General features: G+C 38.8%; 3 protein-coding genes across 7 annotated transcripts in view; all 3 read left to right on the plus strand.

Moving 5' to 3' along the window:
- Positions 1–26038, plus strand: part of LOC116264215 (cysteine-rich receptor-like protein kinase 10) — a 70515-nt gene that overhangs the window by 10762 nt on the left and 33715 nt on the right. The window contains exon 6 of one of the 3 annotated variants that reach the window (XR_004174810.2): positions 82–221. The exons of 1 other annotated variant lie outside the window; for it this stretch is intronic. Coding sequence is in view for 1 of the 2 variants with exons in the window: in XM_031644308.2 (XP_031500168.1) it covers positions 82–495 (414 nt within the window). In the remaining variant the exon portion in view is untranslated. Of the gene's footprint in view, positions 1–81; positions 576–26038 lie in introns of those variants that run through there. One more of the 3 variants, XM_031644308.2, reaches the window with a different exon arrangement.
- Positions 4455–10891, plus strand: LOC116264217 (cysteine-rich receptor-like protein kinase 14). 3 transcript variants are annotated; one of them, XM_050080440.1, is made up of 8 exons: positions 4455–4670; positions 4760–5583; positions 5651–5848; positions 7086–7241; positions 8838–9078; positions 9664–9711; positions 9895–10065; positions 10275–10891. In XM_050080440.1, exons 2-7 carry the CDS (start codon positions 4803–4805, stop codon positions 9959–9961), a joined length of 1491 nt encoding a protein of 496 aa, XP_049936397.1. In that variant the 5' UTR covers positions 4455–4670; positions 4760–4802; the 3' UTR covers positions 9962–10065; positions 10275–10891. The 3 variants fall into 3 exon arrangements, with proteins under 3 accessions (XP_049936397.1, XP_031500169.1, XP_031500172.1); XM_031644309.2 differs by having other exon boundaries at positions 4455–5583; XM_031644312.2 differs by lacking the exon at positions 7086–7241 and having other exon boundaries at positions 4455–5583.
- LOC116263687 (cysteine-rich repeat secretory protein 38-like) lies at positions 14615–15118 on the plus strand. Its single transcript, XM_031643422.1, has one exon. It carries the CDS (start codon positions 14615–14617, stop codon positions 15116–15118), a length of 504 nt encoding a protein of 167 aa, XP_031499282.1.

Consider the following 26038-nt stretch of genomic DNA (forward strand, 5'->3'; position numbering starts at 1 on the left):
AACCCATGAAGCTCTCTGCCATATAGGTAAAACTGTTGGCCGTTCCCAGTAAATAATCCAAACATTGTTGTTTTGGTCTAGGTATGGAGACTTTGGGGGGAAAACAAGGCTATGCAAGTTGTGGATCAAATATTAGAAGGAACATGTGACAACGATGAGATATTAAGATGCATCCATATTGGCCTGCTATGTGTCCAAGAAGATGCATCAAGCAGGCCCAAAATGTCCAAGGTTGTTGCGATGCTTGAAAACTGCTCCTTGATCCTTCCATCCATTTTGCCTCCTGCCCCCTTACCTGGAAAATCAGAAAGCTTTCTTTGGGAGCACAAACGAGCTCAACTATATCAGGAGCTGGTTCGGAGTTTGGTTCATCTCCTTCCTGAAGCTTTGAGCTACTCACATGAGGTGGAAGTAGAGATTGTAATTTGTTTCCTACCTTTCAATATATCATTTGAATTGTTCCTTTGGGGTATGAGCTTGGAACTTCTTGGTTAGTTTGTTGCAGATGTGTTTGTTGTTTGTAATAGTTGTCAGGATGTGGAGATGCCTCCGTATATACATGAGTTGTGATTTAATGTTGTGAAAATACAATGTCTAACCTCATATTCCTCTGATGAGGAGATCAATGTATGCCTTCTCATTCTCATGGGGATATCTCAAGGTAATCTAGTGCCACCCTGTAGTTTTCCAGAAAGACGTATATTTATGTTTCCATTCAATGAAATGAGTACTCCCCTACCCAATCTTTTTCCAATATTTACCGCTATGATGGGAAGTAAGGTCCTCACTTGACGGGAATTGGGTTCCAGTAAATTTGCCACAAGCTTGCATGTTTAGGAGTTCCATGTGAAAGTACATTGGACTGATATGTCAAAGGAAGATGTCATTTGGGAACGACAACTCCATCCAAGTCCATTGTAAATAGTAGTCAACTAGTTTTACATCTTTTGTCTGTTATGTGCCAGTATGACAAGAATATTGGAAATTTCCACTTATTATGGTAAATGAGTGACAAGGGGACCGTTATGTCTGCTATTCCTACTTGATGATGTTACCGTTAGACTTTGAAATGGATAAGCAAGTTACATGTTTCTCCTCACTCCTTGGAGGAGGGGGTGACAGTTTACCTGTATATTAATCCTTGTTCTGCTAGCTAGCTAACAAGGTAAAGTACGGTGACCATGCTTATAACCTCCAATTTGTCTTATAATTACAAGAAGACTATTGCTCTTAAATTTTGCATTGGAACTTGTCGTTTCTCTCGTGCAATAGCTGACTTCTTGTCATCTTGCAAAGAAATTCGCAGACATCATTTTAAGTAGAGGTTGGATGTTGAAATGGTGATGGGTTGGACCTTTTTAATTATCATTTTGTTGAATTTTCTGTGGTGAATTTAGGATGCAATTTTTAAGGGCATGTTTTATTCATCATTTGAAATCAGCAAAAATTAATTACTCGAGTTTGCCGTAGTTTTCTTGTGAATTCTTGCTTTTTTTTCCTTCCTTTTATTTCTTTCCATTTGTTTTCTGTCTTGTTCAATTTTGTTGTTTTGTTTACATACTTTTATACTGTCTACTGTCGAATTTATATGAGCTTGGTTAGTTTTAGTTAGATCTTTTTACATATATTTTTTGTTTGGTTTGTGAAATAAAATGTTGAGTATCATCTGCTGTTCCACTTGCCGATTCAATTGAGTCATCAAATCGGCCAATGCTCCAAAATTGACGGTTCGGTCATATTCTAAAAATTGATTTTTACAGTGTCAACTTTTAAAATAGAGGCGGGTGAGTCACGGTAAGATACTTGTGCAGATGGGTGCTGCAAAGCAGTATGGTGGGGCTTATTAGCTACCTGTACACTAACTTGACGTGCAGGTGGGTTCAATTGAAACCCTTTTAACTCCAAGAGGACTGTGGTGTGGACCAACGATGCAGACCCTACGACTGGATGTGGACCTTTTCCAATTGCCAGGCATTGGAGTGAAGTACCCAGTGTGAGCCGTACTCAGCACTCACTGTCCAAGAAAGCGTAGGACAAGACAGTGGATAGAGGCTGGAGAACAGAGAACATAGACGCATCTGTGGTCAGTAGCGCACTAAGATTTTTAGAACCAGTGTATATTTTGCTCACAAAGAGTAAAAACCAGCCAAAATATAAAGGCCGCATGAAAAATGGGCATCTTTTGAGAAGCATACTCCCCCTCTAATTAGGTTGGTGCAAAGAATACCAAGTCAAAGTCAAGGCAGACCGAGTAGGCCGTTCTGACAAATCCTACACCGATGTTAAAAAAGGAAGGAACAGTTCAAAAGCTAGATACGAATGCTTGGGCCATTAACGAACACCATTCCTTTACAACAGCTAAGATAACTAATGCTCATATTGACCTGTTCAACCATTTCATGTACTGCGGCCACCAAGGTGTGACTTTTTTTTTTGTGGGTACCATTTTTTTCGTGGGTACCAAAGTGTATGTTATCTTAAGAAGACAAAAGATTAGGTGGGCTCTTCATCCTTTTACTGAACGGTGAGTCTGCCCCTGCTCAGTTGGAATGTATGAATCAAACACTTGTCTTCCTTTCTCCCTCGTCATCTTTTTCATATAAATTCAATTATACAGTCAAATTTATTTCCTTGGTAGATTGTCTTGTTCAATTAATCGCAGGTGTATCTAATTGTTGCTCATCAAGTAGAACTGAGTCAACTTTCTGTTCGATTATAGTTAGTCTTCCAGAAACGGGTGAACTTGTCACTTCTTTTTTTTTTTTTTCTTTAGAATGCAAAATCAATATAAGATGCATTAAAAGTATGACAAAGGAACTTAACGGCCTACGGCCGATTATCGTTAAACAAAGTAAACATGCACCATTCATGGAACCACAGCCTTTTGAAGTTTTGTGAAAAGTTGCTTTTTAGCGAATGACGTGCCTGCTTTCTGATAGAGTGACAACATAAGAAATGGTAAACCATTGATAGAGTGACATAAGAAATGGTAAACCATTGGGAGAAGAAAACATGCTCCATTCACAAAAAGAAAAAAAAAAAAATATTTTGGGCTCCGTGCTCAGAGAGCTAAACCATGTCCTCGAACATTAATATTAAATCTTCCTTGACGTCATTTTGAAAGGCATCACGATCGAGACGCGCGCGTTTGGCACTTTGTTTCCATTTTCTCGTAAAATTGGTCAAACCTCTCCAGCGGAGATTTTGTTGTCTTCCAATCCCTACCTAAAAGAATGGAGATTGTTTATGGCGATGAGCCTTATTCGTTCATCTTGTAACTGTGAGGGAGCTCAATCACAGTTACTAGATAGATTTCCTACTAATGTAACTTAAGGCATTGCTAACATAAGAGCGTCAAATTTTTTTGGAAAACTAAAAAGCCCTTGATCATATGTGAAGCTAAACTAGCATCGACCTTAAGTTTCATTACAGGTTCAGAAAACCTGAAAATGTAGTAGAAAAGCCAGAAAAGGAAAGAAAATGTGGACATTGTGACTCTAGAGAGCAAGTTCTTTACTGTGTATATAATGAACATATGTCAAATATGGATCATATTATCAACAAACATATCTATTTTTATGCCCAAACATTACATATGTGCATGAGATAACAAATAGATATGAAATAATGAATAAGTATGAGATAATGTGTATGAGATAACAAAATATTTATAAAATAATGAGATAACAGACAAATATATAAATAATGTTAAATATAAGTATGAGATAATGTTTATGAAGTAAAAAAAACTTATGAGAATGAGATGACTGATAGATTTATAAGATAATGCTAAACATAAGTATAAGATACTGTTTATGAAACAATAAAATATTTATCTGAGAATAAGATAATAGACGAATATATGTAAAATAAGTACGAGATAATGTTTATGAAATAATAAAATGTTTATAAAATAATGAATTAAGGCTACAAGCATGACAAAAAAATGAAATGTTTTTTTTATTGTTTAGATAAGTATGTTATGCATATACAAACTAACAAATTTTACCTTTATCAAATTCAAAATCTTTTTTTGCTTTTTTTTATTTTCATAATTTTTTATTAATCATGACTATTTTTTTGTTATTATTAAAGAAATATTTAATTTTGTACACAAAAACAAGATATATAACCATATATAAGTTATAACGAGCTGAGTTGTGTCGCATTTCCGTCTTGATGGTACCATTGGCTGGTCATCTTTGGCTGTCACAAGCAGTTAGCACTCGTACCTGTTCATCCGTCGTGCCTTCCCCAATCCAACTAGCAAGGTCGACACCGACTTGATCTTTAACGGTCAAAGGGTTCAGGAACACACCAGGATTCCAGTCATACACGCACTTCACTTTTCACCCTCTATGCGATTGATGGTGACGTGGACTATCTTTTTTCTTGGGCAGTGGAGATCTCTATACACCCTTATCTCTCCACAGCTTGCACACCACCTGGAGCAACATCTTACAATTAGGGCCATCGGCTTCCTGATCAGAGCCATAGATCATTAAATCTCCCTTCCTCCTTGAGGTGATTTTGGGAGGCAGCCCTTGGGCTTCAATTCATTTTATCGTTAAATAAGCCAAAGCTCCCCAGCGGAGATTTTGTTCTCTTCCATTCCATAGCTAAGAGGATTGGAGATGGTTTACCCTGTAATGGTGCCAAGCTTGTTGAAGGTAGACTTCTACATCCTCCTCCTCCTCCTGCTTTCCTTCAATGTCGACCATGCAATGAGCACGAACGACTATATTGACTGCCGCTGCAGCGTCACTGCGAATTACACGGATGGAAGCGCGTTTGAAGTAAATATGCACAGCCTCTTCTCCATCTTGACAAACGATGCTCTTCCTACTGGTTTTTCCAACGCCACAGTAGGCGTAGGATCGGATACAGTGCATAGCCTGGTCCAGTGCAGGGGTGACATTGACCAGGATAGCTGCAAGGAGTGCATCCGTAATTCCACCCAACAAGTCGTCGGATACTGTCCTTATAATATGGATGCCATCATATGGTATGAAAAGTGCCAGCTCCGCTATTCCATCACCAACTTCTTTGGTCAACTCAATGTGGAGGATTATGGTTATTGGTATTGGATCAATGATAAAATGGAAGACGCCAAAGCCTTTAACGAGAATTTGGGTAGTCTTCTGAAGATTTTCACTTATCAAGCGACAACAGAGCCTTCAAGGCTCATGTTTGCTACCAGCAACATCCCCTACGATGATCAACAGACGATATGCGGGCTGGTGCAGTGCACCAGGGACATAAGCCTCGCTGGTTGCAGTCTTTGTTTGAATAGCACCATCTTCAAAATCCGAGGGACTTGCGAAAATGGACATGGCTGTGAAGTTGCCGCGGGAAGTTGCCGTGTGAGGTTTGATACGGAGCTCTTTTATGGTACCCCAACAACTCCAACCTCGTCTCTTCCAGCGCCTCCATCCAATTCAAGCCCAACCCCATCTTTTAATTCACTAACTCCAAGGCCAAGCCCATCTTTTAATTCACTACCTCCAAGCCCAAACCCATCTCCTCCACCACCTTCATTGGATTCAAGCGCTACATCAAGCGGTGCATCCAACACTACATCAGGCAAGCCTCTCTCTCTCTCTCTCTCTCTCTCTCTGATTCATATGACAAGAATATTTTGTATATGCAGGCCAGCAGAAAAGTGCAGGCAGAAAACACATGTATATCATAATCGCAATCTCTGTCTTGACGATTGTGGTTCTTATTACTTGCTTAATTTGCGGATTTTACTGGTGGAAGACAGAATTCTGTTGCCTTTGGAGAAAGAAGTTGAAGCGTGGCGGATTGCAGAGCAAGGAGGAAGAAGACGATGGTTTTGAACAACAAGGTTGGTAGAAACCAGAACCTTATAAATGAGAGAGAGAGAGCGAGGAATTTGTTTAAACACCGGTTTAGCCGTTCAAATATCTCACAATAGTGTTACAGAAAATCGGTTTTGTCCCCGAAAAACAGGAAGAAACGTTTTTAGCCAAATTGAAAAAACACGTCTTTTGTTTTTCGGTGTCTTCTTCAGCTTTTTTTTTTACAATCTTTAGCACTTGCCAAATTTTTATTTTCATATTTTTTACATTTGATTTTCAGTTTTGTAACTTCTTTTAAAATTCACCGAATTTTTTTCGAGAAAGCTAACTTTACTGTGTTGTATAATACATTTACTTGATCCTACGAATAATGGATGTAATTCATTGCATGCATAGAAAATAGTCTCAGACAAAGCTTTCAATAGTCCAACCATAATCCAGATTTGTGACAACTAAAGTCGCTACCAACAACTTTTTTTTATCGGCACATAAGTTGGCCCCACGAGAACTTAAAGTCTTCGTTGATTTAGTCCTTGGCATGGAGAGTTGGAGACGGCCAATGAAAGAAAAGGTACCATGTTTATGCAGATAAAGAGAGAGAGTTTTGGCAAACCAACCTGGGGTTGACGGATGCCAATAAATTCAATTAAGAATCGAACCATACAAAAAAATTCAGATTTACACAAATATTGGTGAGATTTGAATTCAGATCAGAGATCATGTTAAGTAAATGTTATATACCCAATGTACCTATACTATGGTCCGAATTCAGTTTAAAAATCAAATTGGGATTCAGATGTCAGACCTCCATACAGAGCTTGACTGAAGAAAATTTCAGTACCCCAACGCATGAAAGGAAAAACCAATTTGACCTCGCATGGACCTACGGCACCATTACGCAATTAGCCTATTTACCTTGTTTTTTTGTGGAGTTCGTTTTAGTTTTGAGGAAAGCAGATGCGATAGATGGTGCAACACTCGATTTGGCTATCGTCATGGCTGCCACCAATGATTTTGCACCGAATAATAAGCTTGGAGAGGGAGGATTCGGTGCTGTTTACAGGGTAAATATACAGTAATCTTTTATGCTTTCCCGGCTCGATTTGAAAATTTATTACACATCAGTTGGGAAAACGAGAGAACTGCTATTGAATCGGTGTTACTACGCTTCGCATGTTAATTTGCTTCACCAACCATCGCTTTGTGAGGGCCATCTACCGGATGGTCAAGAAATAGCTGTAAAGAGGCTGTCACGGAATGCAGGGCATGGTCCGAAGCAATTTGACAATGAAGTGCAGACACTCGCTAAACTTCAACACAGAAATCTTGTCCGACTTTTAGGAGGCTTTATGGAAGGTGAAGAGAAGATACTCGTCTATGAGTATGTGCGGAATACTAGTCTCGACAATTTTCTCTTTGGTAAGCTTGTTTTAGCTTTTGCTCGTTATGTTTTCTTTTGCCTTAAGGGGTCGTCCTGTAGTGTAGTGGTGGAACCAGAGGTGTTGTGGGAGGTGGCCACTGGCAATGGCAATTAAGTTGAGGGCGAATTGTTATTCAAATTTCAAATTTTATGGGGCACTTAAAAATTATTAATATGCAAATAAGCAATCTTTAAATGCGCTACTCTGCTACTCATAGTAGGTAGGGAAAGTGGTTCATGACAAGAGGAGAGTTCCGGTGAAGGTGCTTGGCAATCAGCGGCCAAAGGAGTCAAAGTGTGTCCTTTTGAGCACGAGAACATAACATGTGTGCATGTGAGGGCAGTTGTCCATACAGGTACACAGATTTTGTTTATTTTCACATGGATAGTCCTCCACTAATTTGTTTATTCGTATAAGGTATGCCCTTTAATTATTTGCCTAGTGCCCCGGCTGTAATCATTTTACTATGTGTATGATTTTTCAAATGTGTATCCCTTGGCCAAAACTGAAGAGGGAGGCCTTCTGGAGGTGAGTTTCAGAAATGGAGAGGTTGGAATCATAGTACACTTGTAACTTGTAAGAAGCAATAGGAGTGTAACGGCATCGAGTTCTCTCTTTTCTTGTATAGAGATTTCATTTCTTTAGCATAGTTTAGTTTGTCCATAGAAATCTTATCTGTGCTAATGGAGCAATGTATCTAAGTCACATGAATACTTTAATAAGGTTCACATACTTTCTGTATCCATACATGGGTACTTGGATACATTTAAGTACTTTTTAAGTAAAACATGATCCAAACTCGTTAATTTTACATGATTCGATTTTTTTTCAACTCAGTTTTCATTCTATTTTTAAAGTTATTGTTCATTAACATGTAATGCCTTTATTTAAAAACACTTATTTAGTTAAATGTTATTTTCATTTTGATTTTTTTATTATATATATATAATAAGAAGGATAAGAGATTAAACATGATTTTTTTACTATGAAAGGCCACCATCGACCTTGTAGTCGATCGGTGTCCACTTCCTTTGTTTATAGAGCTATCACAGAGATGCAATGCTTAAATCAAGGGATCCAAACCCGGCCAGGTTTATAAATATCAACATCATGAGTTTTGCACGGCCTCCGTAACAAAAGACTGTGCAAATAATCTTAGCATTATTTTCTCGCTAATTTCTTTCAATTTTCTTGAAAAGGCCCCTTGTTTTTATGAAGCAGGGCTGCAGGGGTTGCAGCAGAAACGAATTACCTTTATGTTACGCTATGATCAAAATTTATTCTAGGAATGATATGGTTCAGGAAACTTCGAGTCATTGATGCATATATAACTATTGGGGCACCCAGGTTTTATTATGTTATATCTTATATGCAGTCAGCAGTAGCTGCATCAACTTGATGGTTTATAACAAAAAGCTATTTAGCTTTGCAATTTACTCGAGTAAAAACGTTGCCTAGTATATGTACAAGAGTGTATGGATGGATGGTTGGACGTGAAATGTTTTTGTACTTTATCATTTAACGCAGCGTATTTGCTTAGCATTACCAGAAAAGAAAAGGACAATTCACCTTTAATTTTATTTTTCTTTGAAAGGGGAACCAACGAAGCATATGCAATTGGATTGGCCAGTACGTTTCAAGCTCATAAATGGCATAGCAAGAGGAGTTCTGTATCTTCACGAAGATTCAAGGCTGAGAACTGTTCACAGGGATCTGAAAGCAAGCAACATTTTATTAGATGAAGACATGAACCCCAAGATTTCAGATTTTGGCAATGCAAAGATCGTTGACACAGACCAAACACAAACCGAAACACTTGAGATTATGGAAACTCGGTAAGTTGGTTGTTGTTTGTTGCTGCAATTTCTGATACTGCATTTGCAAAATTCAGATCTTATACCGACATTAGTATTTGAGCGTCCACAGCCCAAATTTAATTGGCAGCTTCCTCCATGACTACAGTCACCAGAATTTGTCAAACTGATTAGGCCATGGGTTGCTATTAACTTGTCCTGGTAATGTTGGTTTGCTAGATACTTAATCATGGAAAGCTGCATTTTATGCCCACTTTGTTCAATCAGTTCCAACAAAAAACTTGGTAACCATGAGATGGCCCGAACTGTACCTGACCTGAGAGCAAGCATACATATTAGATCTCAACCTCCTTGTTAGTATGCTTGAGATAGGCACCTAAAAAGGCTATAATCTAGAATACAGGACGCTAATAAGATTCAGAACTTTTTCGTTCAAAATTTGTATGAGCAAGTCTTTTCTCCTTGTTGTTTTTGCTATACATTGTGTCTTTTTAGCTTCTGACGAAGTTCCATACCAGCTGTGATGGCCCCATCAAAAAGTTGATTCGAACATTTATTCTCATGGATCCTAACTTACTACTTGTATGCTTCAATTTATTCCTATAGGAGCAACAAACGATCGACAACTAGCGTAGATGAGCATCAATCTTTTCGGTAATGTTCATTACAAATGTTTTCACACTTCAACCATGTAATTAGGTCATTTCAAAAAAATAGTCTCTCCTCTTCCCTACTAAAGTTGCACCTAATGTATATACATGAGAACGAACTTGCTCATGAACTTAAGAAGAAAACAGATTCGCTTGTAGCTTTAACATTTTTTGTTTTTTTTTTCAGATTTTCAACTTTTTCTGCAGTGGATATATGGCACCTGAGTATCTTCTTGAGGGAAGGGTGTCAGTAAAGATAGATGTTTACGGCTTTGGTGTTTTGCTGCTGGAGATGATAACTGGGAAAAAGAATTTCTCCTTAATCCAACAAGAGACTGATGAAAATCTATTAAATTATGTAAGTGATGAACATTGTTTTTGTGTCTACTGTTTTGTAGGCACATTATGTCTATTACAGGTGTTATTGTTTAAATTGCATAAAAATACAAATGTAATTTTGGATTTGCTTTCTTTGTTGATCTTGTGCACCAATAAAGCTCTCCGCCATATAGATAAAGCTGTTGTCCGTTCCCAGTAAATAATTCAAACATTGTTATTTTGGAGTAGGTATGGAGACCTTGGGGGGAGAACAAGGCTCTGCAAGTTGTGGATCAAATATTGGAAGGAACATGTGACAACGATGAGGTATTAAGATGCATCCATATTGGCCTGCTATGTGTTCAAGAAGATGCATCAAGCAGGCCCAAAATGTCCAATGTTGTTGCGATGCTTGAAAACAGCTCCTTGATCCTTCCATCCATTTTGCCTCCTGCCCTCTCTTCCTGGAAAATCAGAATCTTTTCTTTGGGAGCACAAGCGAGCACAACTATATCAGGTCCTGGTTCGGAGCTTGGTTGATCTCCTTACTGAAGCTTTGAACTACTCACGTGAGGAGGAAGTAGGGATTGTAATTTGTTCCCTACCTTTCAATGTATCATTTGTGCTTTTGGTGTATGAGCTTTGAACTTCTTGGTTCGTTTGTTGCAGTTCTTTGTAATAGTTATCAGGATGTGGTATATACAAGAGTTGTGATTTAATATTGTGCAGTACAATGTGTGACCTCATGTTCCTCTGATGATAAGGTCAATAAAAATATCTTCTCATTCTTGTAAGGACAAACCAATTGTTTCCCTATAGTTTTTCAGAAAAATGTATATTTATGTTTTAATTCAATGAAATGAATACTTCCCTCTCCAATCTTTCCAAGATTTACAACTGAGATGTGTAGTAGATTTCACACTGGATGAGAAATGGGTTCTTGTGCTTTTGCCAGAAGCTTTTGTGCTTAGGGATTCTATTTTCTGATGGTAGACGAATAGGGATCCTAAAGCAAATAGATTCCTTGGTTCATGGAAAAAGAAATTATGCTAATTGTAAAAGTACATTGGACCAATATATCGGAGGAAGATGTCATCTGCGAACGAGAACTCCCAAGCAGGGCCGCAAAGCGACAGGCAATTAGTCAAGCTGACATCCATGCCCATTGTTGTGTATCTTTTGTTTGTTATGTGCCAATATGACCAGTAGAAATAACTTTGGAAAAGTTCTAGTAAAGAGAATCTAGCTGTTCTGGTTGTTATGGCAAACGAGTCAAAAGGGGAACGTTATGTTTTAAGTTCCTACTTGATGTTACCGTTAGATGTTACCATGTTCTGCTAGCTATCTAACTAAGGTAAAGTACATTGACCATGCTTATGACATCCAATTTGTCTTATAATACTTGAAAACTATTGCCCTTAAATTTTTTATAGGATTGTTGTTTCTCTCATGTAATAGCTGATCTCTTCTTTATTGAAAAAAAACTTTTGTTCATTCACAAACACCGTTTTAAATGGAGATTGGACATTGAAATGGTGATGGAGTGGAAAAGACAACGTAAAATTTTAGCTTTGCCGGCCAGTTAAGAAGATTTAGTTGGTGATTTGAAAACCTTGAGCTGGTAAGGCTGGATTATTGGCGCAGAGCTAGTCCGGTCCACCTGGATTGGATCCATTTAATTGGATTCAAGTTATTCTCATTGAGTTGCTGAGTTAATTTTGACATTTTTTAATTGTCATTTTGTTGGATTTCTTTTATGAATTTAGGATGCATTTTTTAAGGGCATGTTTCATTCCGCTGAAATCAGCAAACATTAATTAACGCAGTTTGCCCTAGTATTCTTGTTAATTATAGTTTTTTTTTTCCTTTTCTTTCTTTCCATTCGTTTTCTGTCTTGTTCAATTTCGTTGTTTTGTTTACATACTTTTATACTGTCGAATTTATATGACCTTGTTTAGTTTTAGTTGGATCTTTTCACATATTTTTTTTGTTTGGTTTATGAAATAAAATTTTGAGTATCATCTGCTGTTTCACTTGCCGATTCAATTGAATCGTCAAGTCGGCCATTGCTCCAAAAGTGACGGTTCGGTCATATTGTAAAAATTGATTTTTACGGTGTTACTTTTAAAATCGATGCGGGTGAGAGATGGTAAGATGCTTGTGCAGATGGGTGCTGCCAAGCAGTATGGTGGGGCTAACTACTATCTGTACACTAATTTGACGAGCAGGTGGGTTCAAGTGAAACCCTTTAACCCTAAGTGGACTCGGTGTCCTGTAGGTGTGTGGACCAACGACGCCGACCCTACGTACTCGATTGATTGATAACGACGATGACATTTTCTGACAGCCAGGCACTGGAGTGAAGTTCACCAAATTATTGCAACCTGGTCCATGAAGTAGTCAGTACTCACTGTCCACGAAAGCGCTAGGACAAGGCAGTGGATAGAGGTTGGGGAACCGAGAACGTAGACGTGCATCTGTTGGTCAGTGGCGCACGAAGACTTTCAAAACCAGAGTGTATACTTTGCTCAGCAAAGACTAAAAACTAGTTAAAATATGAAGAGGCTCCCATGAAAAATGGGCCTCTTTTGAGAATCATCCTCCTTCTCCAATTAGGTTGGTGGAAAACATATGGAGTCAAGGCAGACCGAGTACTCCACCCCGACAAATCCTACAGCGATGTTAAAACGCAAGGAAACATAAGATTAATGCTCATAGTAACCTGTTCAACCACTCTGCGTACCGGGGTTACCAAGTTGTGACTTGTTTTGTGATTCACGGCGAATGTATTCATCTAAAGGACGTCACCAAATTGAAATGCAGCCGAAAGCAGTCCTGAAAGTTTAGGTGGAAGCTTCGGCTTTTTTATTGGATGGATGGTAGGGCTCCCTACTCACTCGAAAGCTTTGGCTTTTTTACCGGATGGTGGGGCTCCCTTTCTCACTCGAAATGTATGAATCAAACACTTGAGCAGTTCGTTGTCATCTTTTCCTTTTCCTTGGTAGATAGTATTGTTCATTTAATCGTGATTGCTTGTCATCAAGTAGACTGGGCCAACTTTCTATTTGATTATAATTAGTCTTCCTGAAATGCGTGAACATGACGTTTTCCTCCTTTTTTGGTTTTTTGATTCAAAATTGATACAAGATAAGTTAAAAGTATGAAAAAGAAAGTTAACGACCTAAGTTCGAATGATTGTTAAACAAAGTAAATATTTGAAGCAACTTTTCTCAAAAGTTAGGTTGAGCTTCCAAAATGACTAGTTCTAAGGTAGGAGCCGCTCATTTTGAGAAATGGAAAATCACAGCCTTTGAGGTTTTTTGAAATTTGATTTTTAGCGAATGACGTGCCTGTTTTCTAGAATGATAGAGAGTGACATAACAAATGGTAAACCATTGGGAGAAAAAGCACGCACCATTCAGAAAAAAAAATGTATATTTTAACATTTAGATGCATGCGTATGAACATCATGTGGGGCTATAGGAAAGGTGAAACTATAATGAGATTTTTCCTTTTTTTTATCCAATCGTTTCAAATTTAATGGTCAGAATTTTACTGTTATCTAGCTTTCTGGCATTGCGAAACTTAAACAAGGACTGGAAATAGTGACGTGAATTTTTGGACAACGGGATGCTTATCTTCTTCAAGCGTCTATACGATGCCCCTTTTGTTGCCTTAGTCAATTCCAACTAGAGGCAAGTAACAAATTTGCCTTGTCAAACACTTGAGTGACATCTATAACTTTGTCAAGTAACCCATTTTCTACTAATTTAACTTGTGGTCTTGCCACTCTAACTGCAATGTCAAATAATTATAAGGAGAAAAGATCACATGTGCTAACTAGACCATTCTTTACAATCGGTGGAGTTGGCACAGACCTTAAATTTCAATTACAGGTTCAGAAAACCTGAAAATGTGGTAGAAAAGTCGGAAAGGGAACAATCCATTGATTTCCTTTTTGGTTGACTGACTCAATCTAGGGATATTGGCGTATTTAATGTGCAGTGGTTCTACTTTTCCTCAAAGAAGAGGTGCATGGCATGTTGCGTCATTTGATTATGGCTTCACCTGCCTTGACTTTTTCTTCTTCTACCATTGCCTTGTCGTCCTTCGCTGTTAGAAGCACGGGTCCTTATTCATCAATTAGATTAGATCATCCAGACACGCAGTTCAATTTCACCCTCCGTGATATTGACGGTGATGAGAATTTTCTATTAACGGGGATGAGATATATCCCCTTTTTTTCCCTTCTCTTTTGGCAATGGAAATCACCCTACATGTACCCTTATATCCTGCACACCACCGATCATGCTGGAAAATCTTATTAAGACCCATGGGCTTCCTGATCAGAGAGCTAAACCATGCCCTCGAACATTGATATTAAATCTTCCTTGATGTCATTTTGAAAGGCATCCACTCGATTGAGACGCGCGTGTTTGGCACTTTGTTTCCATTTTCTCGTTAAATAGCCCAAACCTCCCCAACGGATATTTTGTTATCTTCCAATCCCTAGCTAGAAGAATGGAGATGGTTTGCTGAGGGTTGGCTTTCCACTTCTTCTCCTCCTTGCCTTCCATGTCGACCATGGAATGAGCAGCAACGACTATATTAATAGCCGCTGCAACGTCACTGCCAATTACACGGGTGGAAGCAAGTTTGAAAGGAATATGCACGGGGTCTTCAACATCTTAACAAAGGATGCCCCTCCCAGTGGTTTTGCCAACGTTACCAAGGGCAAAGGATCGGGAAGAGTGTATGGGCAGGCTCAGTGCAGAGGCGACATTGATCCAGAAGGCTGCAACTCTTGCATCCGTAATTCCACCCTCGACATCGTCCAAAAATACTGCCCCAACGCGAGCGATGCCATCATTTGGTATGAAAATTACCAGCTCCGCTACTCCAACACCGACTTCTTTGGTCACCTCAATGTCGAGGATTCTGGTAATTGGTTTTGGATCAATGACAAAGTGAAAGAACCTAATGCCTTCAACCAGAAGTTGGGGAGTCTGCTGAAGAATCTGGCTTCTCAGGCCACAACAGAGCCGAATTCAAAGTTCATGCTTGCGACGGGCAACATCACATCCACCGATTAAAAGACGATATACGGGCTGGTGCAGTGTACCAGGGACACTAGCCTCGCTGATTGCAGTCAGTGTTTGATCAGCACCATCTCCCAAATCCGATCGACTTGCGACAATGCACATGGCTGTGAAATTGCCACCGGAAGTTGCCGTGTGAGGTTTGATACACAGCTCTTTTATAATTGTACAACAACCCCATCTCTGTTAGACACAACACAAAACTTTTCTCTCACACTCTCAAGAAAGGGTTAGAAGCAACAAGCAAGAAGACAAAGACTTACGTGGTTCAGAGCAATAATCTCCTACGTCCACGGTCGCACAGATCTTTCACTATTCACTCACAGTTGAACGTAGACACTCTCGGAAAAGAAGACACACAAGAAACTGCGGCCCTCCTCTCAGCATAAAGATTAGGGCAAAACCCACATTTGTACCAGGTATTGCATATGAGTGTCTAGTGTGGATCAAGTTCTATACACCAACAATCTTCCACTTAAAATTTGATCCACCCAAGTGCTTGTACATCACATACTCAACCTATGCGATGCCTCCTCATCAATCAACCTTGGAGACCAACTGAGGTTAAACATAATCTCAGCTTCTCAGCAGTCGCTGGCTTTGTCAACATATCTGCTGGATTTTCTGTTCCACGAACCTTTTCAAGAGATAGTATCTTCTCTTCCAACAAATCTCTAATGAAATGATACTTCAATTCAATATGCTTTGTTCTAGCATGGAACACTGGATTCTTGGCTAAATGAATTGCACTTTTTCTGTCACACGAGAGAACACTCTTATCTTCCTTTACATGCAATTCTTTTAGAATAGTCTCTAGCCAAATCATCTCTTTACTGGCTTCTGTAATTGTAATATATTCAGCTTCAGTAGTAGACAACGCAACAACTTTTTGAAGTTGTGAAACCCAACTCACACAGGTTCCTCCTAGGGTGTAAATGTACTCGGTGGTACTCCTCCTACTATCAAGATCACCACCTAAATCTACATCTACAAAGCCATGCAAAAGTAATTCATTTTTCTTAAAACAAAGGCTCATACCTAAAGTTCCTTTCAAATATCATAATATCCACTTCACAGCCTCCCAATGTTTTTTTTCAGACTCAGCCACCTATCAGCTCACTGCTCCCACTGCTTGTGATATGTCTGGTCTAGTGCATACCATAGCATACATCAAGCTACCAACTGCTGAAGCATATGGAATCCTTGACATTTCTTCATGTTCTTCATCTGTCTTAGGTGACAAATCCTTGGACAATTTGAAATGACTAGCAAGAGGCGTACTAACAGGTTTAACAACTTGCATCTTAAACCTGCACAAGATCTTCTCAATATAATTTTGTTGAGATAAATTTAAGGTACCTGTCTTACTGTCTCTACTAATTCTCATCCTGAGGATTTGTTTCACAGCGCCTAGATCTTTCATTTCAAACTCCTTTGATCGTTGTTCTTTCAAGGAATTGATCTCTTGCAAATTTGAGCCTGGAATAAGCATATCATCCACATATAATAGTAAAATGATATAACAACTTTCAAAGTTCTTGAAATTGCAATAGTGATCCATATCACACTTCTTAAAAGCATTTCTCCCCACGAAGTTATCACACTTTTTGTACCACTGTCTTGGTGTCTGCTTCAAACCATAGAGACTCTTTTCTAACTTGCATACAAGACTTTCCTTTCCTAGTACATGGAAAACCTTCAGGTAGCACCATATAAATATCTTCCTCCAAATCCCTATGAAGGAATGCCGTTTTTACATCTAGTTGCTCTATATATATATTTTCAGCTGCAACTAAACTTAATACCAATCTTATAGTAGTTAGTTTTACAACAGGAGAGAAAATTTCTGCATAATCTATACCTTCTTTCTGTTGAAAACCTTTCACTAATAACCTTGCTTTATACCTTTTTCTTTCATCTGCTTCTTCTTTAATCCTATATACCAATTTGTTTTGCAATGCCTTCTTCCTACAAGGAAGCTCAGTTAATTTCCATATTCTGTTATTATGTAGAGAGTCCATCTCTTCTTTCATAGCTAACTCCCACTTAACTGAATCGGTAACCTACATTGGTTCATCAAAACATTTGGGTTCTCTAGCATCAGTTAACAACAAGTAATGTAAGTAAGGAGAATACCTTCGATTTTGTTTTGGCCTTCTACATGATCTCCTCAATGGAGGTTGGGATGTGCTTGGCTATTGTTCCATTTGACTGTTTTCAACTTGAGTCTTAATTGCAACATCATCTTCAGAGACATCTTCAAGTTTTACAATGTCTTTATTTGTGTCATGATGTTCATTCTTCTCAAACATAAGACTATCATTGTCTTTGTACAGAGCCATCTCATTGAACACTACATCATTCTATCTAATACTTATCTTCACTTTATCATCCCAAAAACGATACCAAAACTCATCATTTCCATAACCAATGAAATAACATTTCCTGGACTTAGGATCTAATTTATCTCTTTTATCCGAGTCTTTTCGGTTTGATTTTCTACTTCTGCTTTCCACCTTTTAAAAACATTAAACACGTCAGATTTATGCTTGAGAAAATAGAATCATACCTTTCTGGTACAATCCTCAATAAATGTGACATAGTATAGAGATCCTCCAAGAGAACGAACTGGAGCTGGTCCCCAAACATCAGTATGCACCAACTCTAACTTTTCCTTCTTTGGAGGCCGTCCAACTTTGGAGAAGGTGACCATTTTCTGTTTTCCAAAGACACAGTCATCACATAACCCAATGTCTACAGATTTCAAGTCATGCAACTTGTTATTTGTTGCCATGATCTTCATTCCATTCTCACATATATGCCTAAGCCTGCAATGCCATAACAAGGATTTATTTTCACATTTCGCCACAGCCACTATGTCTTTCATTTCTACGGCCATGTACAATGTGCCAAGTTTGTGACCTCCTGCTATAACCATAGCACCTTTGGTTATCTTCCAATCTCCTCCAACAAAGGTAGTAATATAGCCTTCATCATCTAACTGTCCGACTGAAATGAGATTTCTCTTCAACCCTAGGACATGTCTGACATCTTTTAACTTCCATACAAGTCCATTCTGCATTTTAATGTGAACCTCACCTTTCTATACAATATCCAGAGGTTCATCATTCACAAGGTATACTTCTCCAAATTTTTTTGCAACATAGTTGTGCATACTTTCATTAGAATACGTCGAATGAAAAGATGCACCAGAGTCTAAAATCCAAGACTCTATGGAACTATGTGCACTCAAAGCAAGTGCATCAGCTATATCTTCTGTTGCTGCATTTGCTGAATCATCCTCACGATTTGGGTTCTTCTTTTTCAACAACCTCCAATATCTTTTTTGGTGTCCTGGCTTACCACAGTTCCAACAGCCATCACTTCGAGGTTTGGATTGACTCCTTGCCTTAGATTTGGACCTTCCATGCTCTTAGTAGCATTGATTAGTTCTGTCGCTATTTTGAACATTTAGGGCAGAACCAAGAGGTTCTTCTACGTCCCTTCTGCGAATGTCCTCACTAAGTATTAAATCTCAAATGCCACGAAACTTCAACTTACTTGACCTTGAAGAACTACTCACGGCAGTCACAGTGGCACTCCAACTCTCTGGTAGAGATGACAGTAAAATTAGGGTTTGAACCTCATCATCAAATTTAATATCCACAGAACATAATTGAGAAGTAATAACATTGAACTCATTTATGTGATCCGTAATAGAAGCACCTTCAGCCATTTTCAAATTAAATAATCGACGCATCAGATAGACATTAACTCATTTAGCGTCTTCATCAAACTTGTTGTCATTTTCTCGTTAACAATGTTGAAGACGACGTTTATGGCCAGCGTCAACCGGATGACTCCAAGGGCTTGTCTATCCAACAACTGCCAATCTGCATTAGCCATTGATGCAGGCTTCGCTCCCATAAGCTGTTCATGCAGTTTCTTCTGATACAAGTAGTCCTCAATCTGCTTCTTCCAAAATCCGAAGTCTTTACCGTCAAACTTCTCGATTCTGACTTTTCCTTCTTCCAATGCCATTGTTCCTATCGCAAACGAACGTGGCTCTGATACCAGTTGTTAGGAACAACACAAAACTCTTCTCTCACACTCTCAAGAAGGGGTTCGAAGCGATAATATCTTATGTCTACGGTCGAACAGATCTTTCACTATTTACTCATAGTTGAACACAAACACTCTCGGTGAAGAAGACACACAAGAAACTGCGGCCCTGCTCTCAACATAAGGATTAGGGCAATACACCGCATTTGTACAAAATGACATAAATGCCCTTACAAAAAAACCCACGGTATTGCATATGAGTGTCCAGTATGGATCAAGTTCCACACACCAACAATCTCCTCCAACACCTCCATCAAATTCAAGCCCAAGACCATCCCCACTGCCCAATTCACCACCTCCATCAAGTTCAAGCCTAAGACCATCTCCTCCGCGCAATTCATCCCCTCCATCAAATCCAAACCCTCCTTCAAGCAGTGTATCCAACACTACCTCAGGCTATCTCTCTCTCTCTCTCTCTCTCTCTCTCTCTCTCTCTCGCTAACGGCAAGAATCTGATATCCATGCAGACAAGGCGAACCTCTCAAACGCAACATCTGTGACTATGATCACCGTCTCCACTTTTGCCTTGACGCTACATATCTGCTTATGATGCCAACGTGGTTATAAATTAATGGGGCTGATCATATTTGGTTTCTTTGTGCCGACTATACAATATATATGTACACGGTGTGGTTTTTACATGTGTGATCTGTCAGTCTGTTTTCTAGTACTTGCCATCATCCTCTTGGGAAATGCTGTTAAGCTAGCTCGTTGCATTATATCTATAGTTCTTTGCACTGCCTATAAGAGTGACATCCATGGGAATTGAATCATGACTACCAAGATGAAATGCAAGATCCAGCTTTTATAGTATCTTGGTTGGATTTTACCTTTTGAATCGTGTTTTTAGAAACAACGGCATGGTGTACCATATAAAGCAAATGCATCGATTGAGCCCTAATATTTGCATACCAATTTGGTAACTGAACAGAACAGATAGAGTAAAGCACTTTTAACATTTTTCTTTGATTCTGTTGTACGGAACTGCTGTTAAGTTAGTAAAGTAGCCGAATTGTTCAAGAGCACTCTGAAATCGGGTAGTTATGGTCTCAAGATCAAAGAATATCATAAGCTTGTGCTAATGTGAAGTGGACTATATGGAGGATGGTTTCAATTTATCTACAGATGTGTTCAGCGACAAAGAAATAAAACCACAATATTATATTATTTCATAAAATACAAATAATATTTCTTCTTGATTTCTGATTCTGTCTTCCTTTTTTGCTCCTTGTCGCTTCGTTGCTCCGTTTTTAACGTGTTCTATCAACAACAGGCAGAGGGATTCAATGAAATTTTTTGGCACAAGCTTCCATGATTTTCTTGAGATGATATCTGTGGTTGGCTGCTGTCGATGTTCTTTTCACTGCAAGTGGGGCAGGGTTACCCCTTCCATTAATTGATTACTAAAAAGAATACCGAATGAAAGACTGTCCCTTCAGAAGGCTTTGACAAGATCAACCATAGGTTTTAAGTCGTTCATGGATAGATGAAGTATATTCCTGTGTTGTTCAATCTCAATATCCTTTCAGAAGAACAGTGGACTAATTATGTACCCCAATTAAATACCAAAATATGCATTTGATGCACAAAAGTGATACTTTAATTTGATACATTAAAAGAGGAAAACATTGTTCTTTCATTAAGTACATAAGGCCGTTGAAAGATTGGTGCTCTCCATATCCTGCATATGGTGTGGTCTCAATTTATGCTTCTTAATTGTCCTATGCATCCATGGGAAATAGTGCTAATGATTTTAACTTAATAGAAAATGAGCCAATGCATTACTTGTGACACAAAAGGCAGTAAAATGAGGCAGGTAAGTCATCCTAAAATTCCAAAATTGATTTTAATAGTATTACTTTCAGTTGTAAACATTGATTTTAGTAGTACTACTTTTAAAATGAGGCGGGTAAGTCATCCTAAAATGACCCTCCAGACCCCCTTTGATTTTGGAAAAAAATTTACATGCAATATTTATAAAAATTTTTATTGGGTCTCTTAGAGTTTTGAAAAATATGTTTTGGCTCCGTCAATTTAAGAAAGTATAGTTGCACCCCTGTAAGAAGAAATTTCTAGGTCAGCCTCTGATCATGAGGCTCGCTCGCTACCTATACACTAGTCTGACATACAGGTGGGTTCGAGTGAAACTCTTTCAACTATAAATGGACTTCGTCTCACTTTGGGCGTGGTTAAAGGAGACCGGCCCTGCTCGATTGATTGAAAACATTGTATTTGTGGACCCTTTTTAATAGCAAAGCACGGGAGTGAAGTTCACGGAATGTAACCTAATCTGCGCCGTAGTCGGTACTCACTTTCTAGGAAAACGCTAGGACAAAACGATGGATAGAAGCAGGGAAACGTAGATGTGTTTGTGGTCATTAGTGCATAAGGACTTTTAAGAACCACATTTTCTCCAACTGCTAACCACCAAGAGCAAAACTAGTCAAAAAATATGAACAGGCCCACAAGAAAGATGGGTTTCTTTTGAGGAGCACTCTCCTCCTTTAAGTAGGTTGGTGTCAATGAATATGAAGTCAAATTAAATCAAGTCAGACCCAACTCGGTCGTCCTGATAAATCCTCCAGCGATGTTAAAAAATATTCTGATGTTATCTGAAAGTTATACAGTCAAATTTATTTCCTTGGTAGATAGTCCTGTTTGATTAATCGTATCGCTGATATATCTGATTGCTGCTCATCAAGTGGGATTGAATCAACTTTTTGTTCAATAACAATGCAATGTTTCATCTGATGCTATTTTTGTTACTCTATACATCACGTAGCGAAGTTAATTCCAGCTAGAGGCTCCACAAGGTGGACAAATCTTTGTTCTGTAATTCTAATGAAGGTCAGTTTGGGTTGCTTCATTTATTAACATTTCTGTCAACACCTTCTGCCATTTACCATGATGGCTTGTTCCAAATACAGGCTGTTGCTAGAAGTTGTTTATGGTCATATCCTACAGGATATCGCCATTTGATAGCTTGATTTCTAATATTTATTTTATTGCTATGTGTTGAGGAAACGTGCTACTTTGGTCATTAAAAGTGTTATGTATTTTGGAGTTTTATATGAGGTAGTTTTCAGAATTTTTAAATTTTGTTGGACTCTTTATGTAAAGGGTTAAACTTAACCCTAATCATTATTTGGTCTAATGAAAAGGAGCAGCCGTATGATGGGGTGCTGCTACCAATTCTCTCTCTCTCCTCTCGTTCCTCTCTTCTCCCTCTTCTCTACCTCTCTACGCAACATGGTATCAGAGCGGAAGACCTAGGATCGTGCCATCTAGGGTTTCACGCGGCTCGCATCTTCTTTTTTTTCTCTTCCCCTCATTCACGACAAGGTTGGACATCTAAGGAGGTTGCTGCTGTCTTCAAAGGATACGGTGGAATGTTTGGTGGAAAGGGTTAATTTCATTTAACATGTAAAACGTGATTAACACCCTTATGTTGCTGTCAAAGTCGTAAGGTTGCTGAAAACTAAATCTGATGTCGTCGTTCAAGTCTAGTTGTGGTGTATCAGATCTGATTCAGATTGCTAAAAAAAATTCAAATATGATGTTGTCATTCAGATCTACATGTTGTCGTGAATCCCATATTATTCAATTGTTGTGATAAAGAGGTTCAGATCTGAGAAACTCTGATCTGCCTAGTCGTGTGCTGCCCCTTGAAGAAGTTTAGACCAGGTGAACTGATTTGCTTGGTCGTGTGATGTCTGGTGGATCTTCTTAGTTTAAACAACGTTGAAGTTGTGCGAAGCAGACAGGTTAGTATTGAATCTTGCTATCAAACCTGTGCACGTTGGCTGCTAGCAATCTGTATCTGGCAATTTGTGTAGTATTTCTATAGCCGTTGGTCTATCATGGAGCTGCAGAGTTTGCAATTGCAGAGGCTTTCTTCTTCGTTGGTGATTGGATTGATTTCTTTTTGTCAATACTTAGTCTAACGAGAACTTGTGAGATTTTATCAAGGCTGCCAACAGATCTGAATCTGGAAATCAACACACAGAGGCAGGAGTTGAATACAAAGCTTTCTCTAATCCATTCACGTTTGGATCTACTATCAAACTTGATGGAACCAACTATGATGTATGGGCTACAACCTTCATGTTGTCAGTCGTTGGACATGGAAAGAAATATATACTTGAAAAAGATGAAGCAATTGAAAAGACTGGTAAATACGCATGGTGGGAGGAAGAAAACAACATTATTAGTGCTTGGCTTATGAATAGCACTCAACCTCACATTGCAGCAGGGCTTTGTTATTACAATACAACCAAAGATATGTTGAATTCTCTTCAACAAACGTACTCTCAAGATAAAAACATTAGCAAAATCTTACTGGTTCAGCAAGAATTATTACAAATGCAGCAAGGAGACATGGATTTGACAGAATACTTTACAAAGTTGAAGTTTAATTATGAAAAGATGAATTCCTTAAAACCACCCTGTAAGCATTGTCTCAAATCTCACATGGAGCAAATGATTGTGGTTAAATTTCTTGCTGGACTATCTTCTGATTACTCTGCTTCCAAGGCACAAATGCTTACAGGTTCAGATTTTCCTGATCTTGATGAGGCTTTCAATAGACTAAACAGATTGGCGGTTACTCTTCCTCCATCCTCAAACAACTCACAGCCTTCTGCCCTTGCTTCATTTGGAGGAGGAAGAAGTGGACTATACTCTTCCCATGGTAGAGGAAGAGGTCGAGGTTCAGGAGGACGTGGGAGACTTCAGTGCACATATTGTCGTCGTCTCGGTCACTTAGAGGATAGGTGCTAGAACAAAGTGGGTAAACCTAATTGATCCACTTCTTCGACTATGACATCTTCATCTGCCTCTACTCCAAACACAAAGTCTATCAGTACAGCTTCTAAGCCGAATCCCACTGCTGCTTCAGTAGATGATACATCTCTTAATTTAAGTCCAGCTGAAATTGATCTAGAGCATAGATCTCATGCTACTTCTTCTACATCATCTGCATCTACAACTATCACAAGTTCAACATACTCTGCAGGTAAAACTATTTCTAAAAGTTGTTGGATAATTGACTCTAGAGCCTCTAAACACTTTTGTGGAGATACTAGTGTTTCAAACCTACAGAAATTTGATTTACCACAACATGTTCGGTTGGCGGATCGAAGACTGTCGCCAGTAAAAGAACATGGAAATGTTTATCTTTCTCCATCTTTACATGTTCATGATGTGTTATATACTCCTTAATTTCTAAAGAATTTGTTATCTATAAGCAAACTAACTAAAGAGATGAATTGCAGAGTTATTTTTTACTCAGGTACTTGTGTATTTCAGGACCTATCGACTGGGAGGAAGATTGGTGGAGGCCATGAGATAGATGGAATATACATCTTGGATACATCCAATAAGAAGGCGTCATTCTTAGTAGATTCTTCTTCAAGTGTCTTCCAGTGGCATCTCAGATTGGGTCATCCATCATTTGCTAAACTTCGTCTGCTATGTCCTCATATTTCTTCCACAACGTCCATTGAATGTGAAGCTTGTCAATTGGGCAAGCATTGTCGCACTTCTTTTCCATCGAGTCAAAGTCAGTCTGGTCAACGTTTGTTTGATTTAGTTCATGTTGATGTTTGGGGGCCGAGTCGGGTTCCAAGTCGGTTGTCGTCTCGTTATTATCTTTCCATTGTTGATGATTTCTCTCGTGTCACTTGGGTGTTGTTGATGAAAGACAGAACTGAAGCTCCTTGTATCTTGAAATCTTTCATATTGGAAATAAAAACTCAATTTAATTCTTGTGTCAAGGTTGTTCGCACTGACAATGGTCTCGAGTTTAAATCCTCTCACTTACTTGAATTCTATAAATCTCATGGTATTGTGCGACATTTTACCTGCCCTCGCACATCTCAACAAAATGGTGTAGTTGAAAGAAAACATCGTCATTTGTTGGATGTAGCCCGCACAATCATGATTCATTCTCATATACCTTCCAAATTTTGGGGAGATGCAATTTTGACTGCATGTTACCTAATAAATAGAATGCCATAATCTTCCATAGATGACAAAATCCCAATACAAATTCTCCATCCAAATAGAGCTTCTTTACCCCCACAAAAATTTGGGTGCACATGCTTTGTACATAAACTTGGTCCCAATCGAGATACGCTAGCAGCTCAAGCAACTAAATGTGTGTTTCTGGGATACTCTAAAAATCAAAAGGGGTATCGATGCCTAGATCCTATATCTAATCGAGAGTTTGTCACTGCCGATGTAACCTTTCTCGAGTCATCTCCGTTCTTTCCTGTAAGTTCTTCATATACAAAATCTGAAATGCCCTCTTCTGTTCCTCTCCCAATTCCTCCAATTCCACTTGAGTTTTTTCCTCTTTCATCATCACCCACCTGTTCCATTCCACGGTTTAAAGATCCTCCTCTCACATATTCAAGAAGGAATCCATCATCTAATGACCCTGCACCATCTTCCTCTCGGGAGGTAAGTAGATCTGAATTACATGACATGCCTGAGTGTTCCCTTGATGCTCCTGTTTCTAATGACTTACCTATTGCACTGCGTAAAGGGACTAGACAATGCACAATTCATCCTCTTTCTAAGTTTGTTAGTACAGCTCATGTGGGAGATCATATGTGTAAATTTATTGATGCCTTGTCAGCGACATCCATTCCTATTTCACATGCACAAGCTATGTTGGACTCTAAGTGGTACACGGCTATGAAGGAGGAGATGGTTTCTCTAATATCACGTCACACTTGAGATCTCGTTGAACCTCCCTCTGGGGCAGACATTGTTGGCTCGAAATGGGTT

This window comes from Nymphaea colorata, chromosome 11, assembly GCF_008831285.2.
Source record: "Nymphaea colorata isolate Beijing-Zhang1983 chromosome 11, ASM883128v2, whole genome shotgun sequence".
Classification (NCBI taxonomy): Eukaryota; Viridiplantae; Streptophyta; class Magnoliopsida; order Nymphaeales; family Nymphaeaceae; genus Nymphaea; species Nymphaea colorata.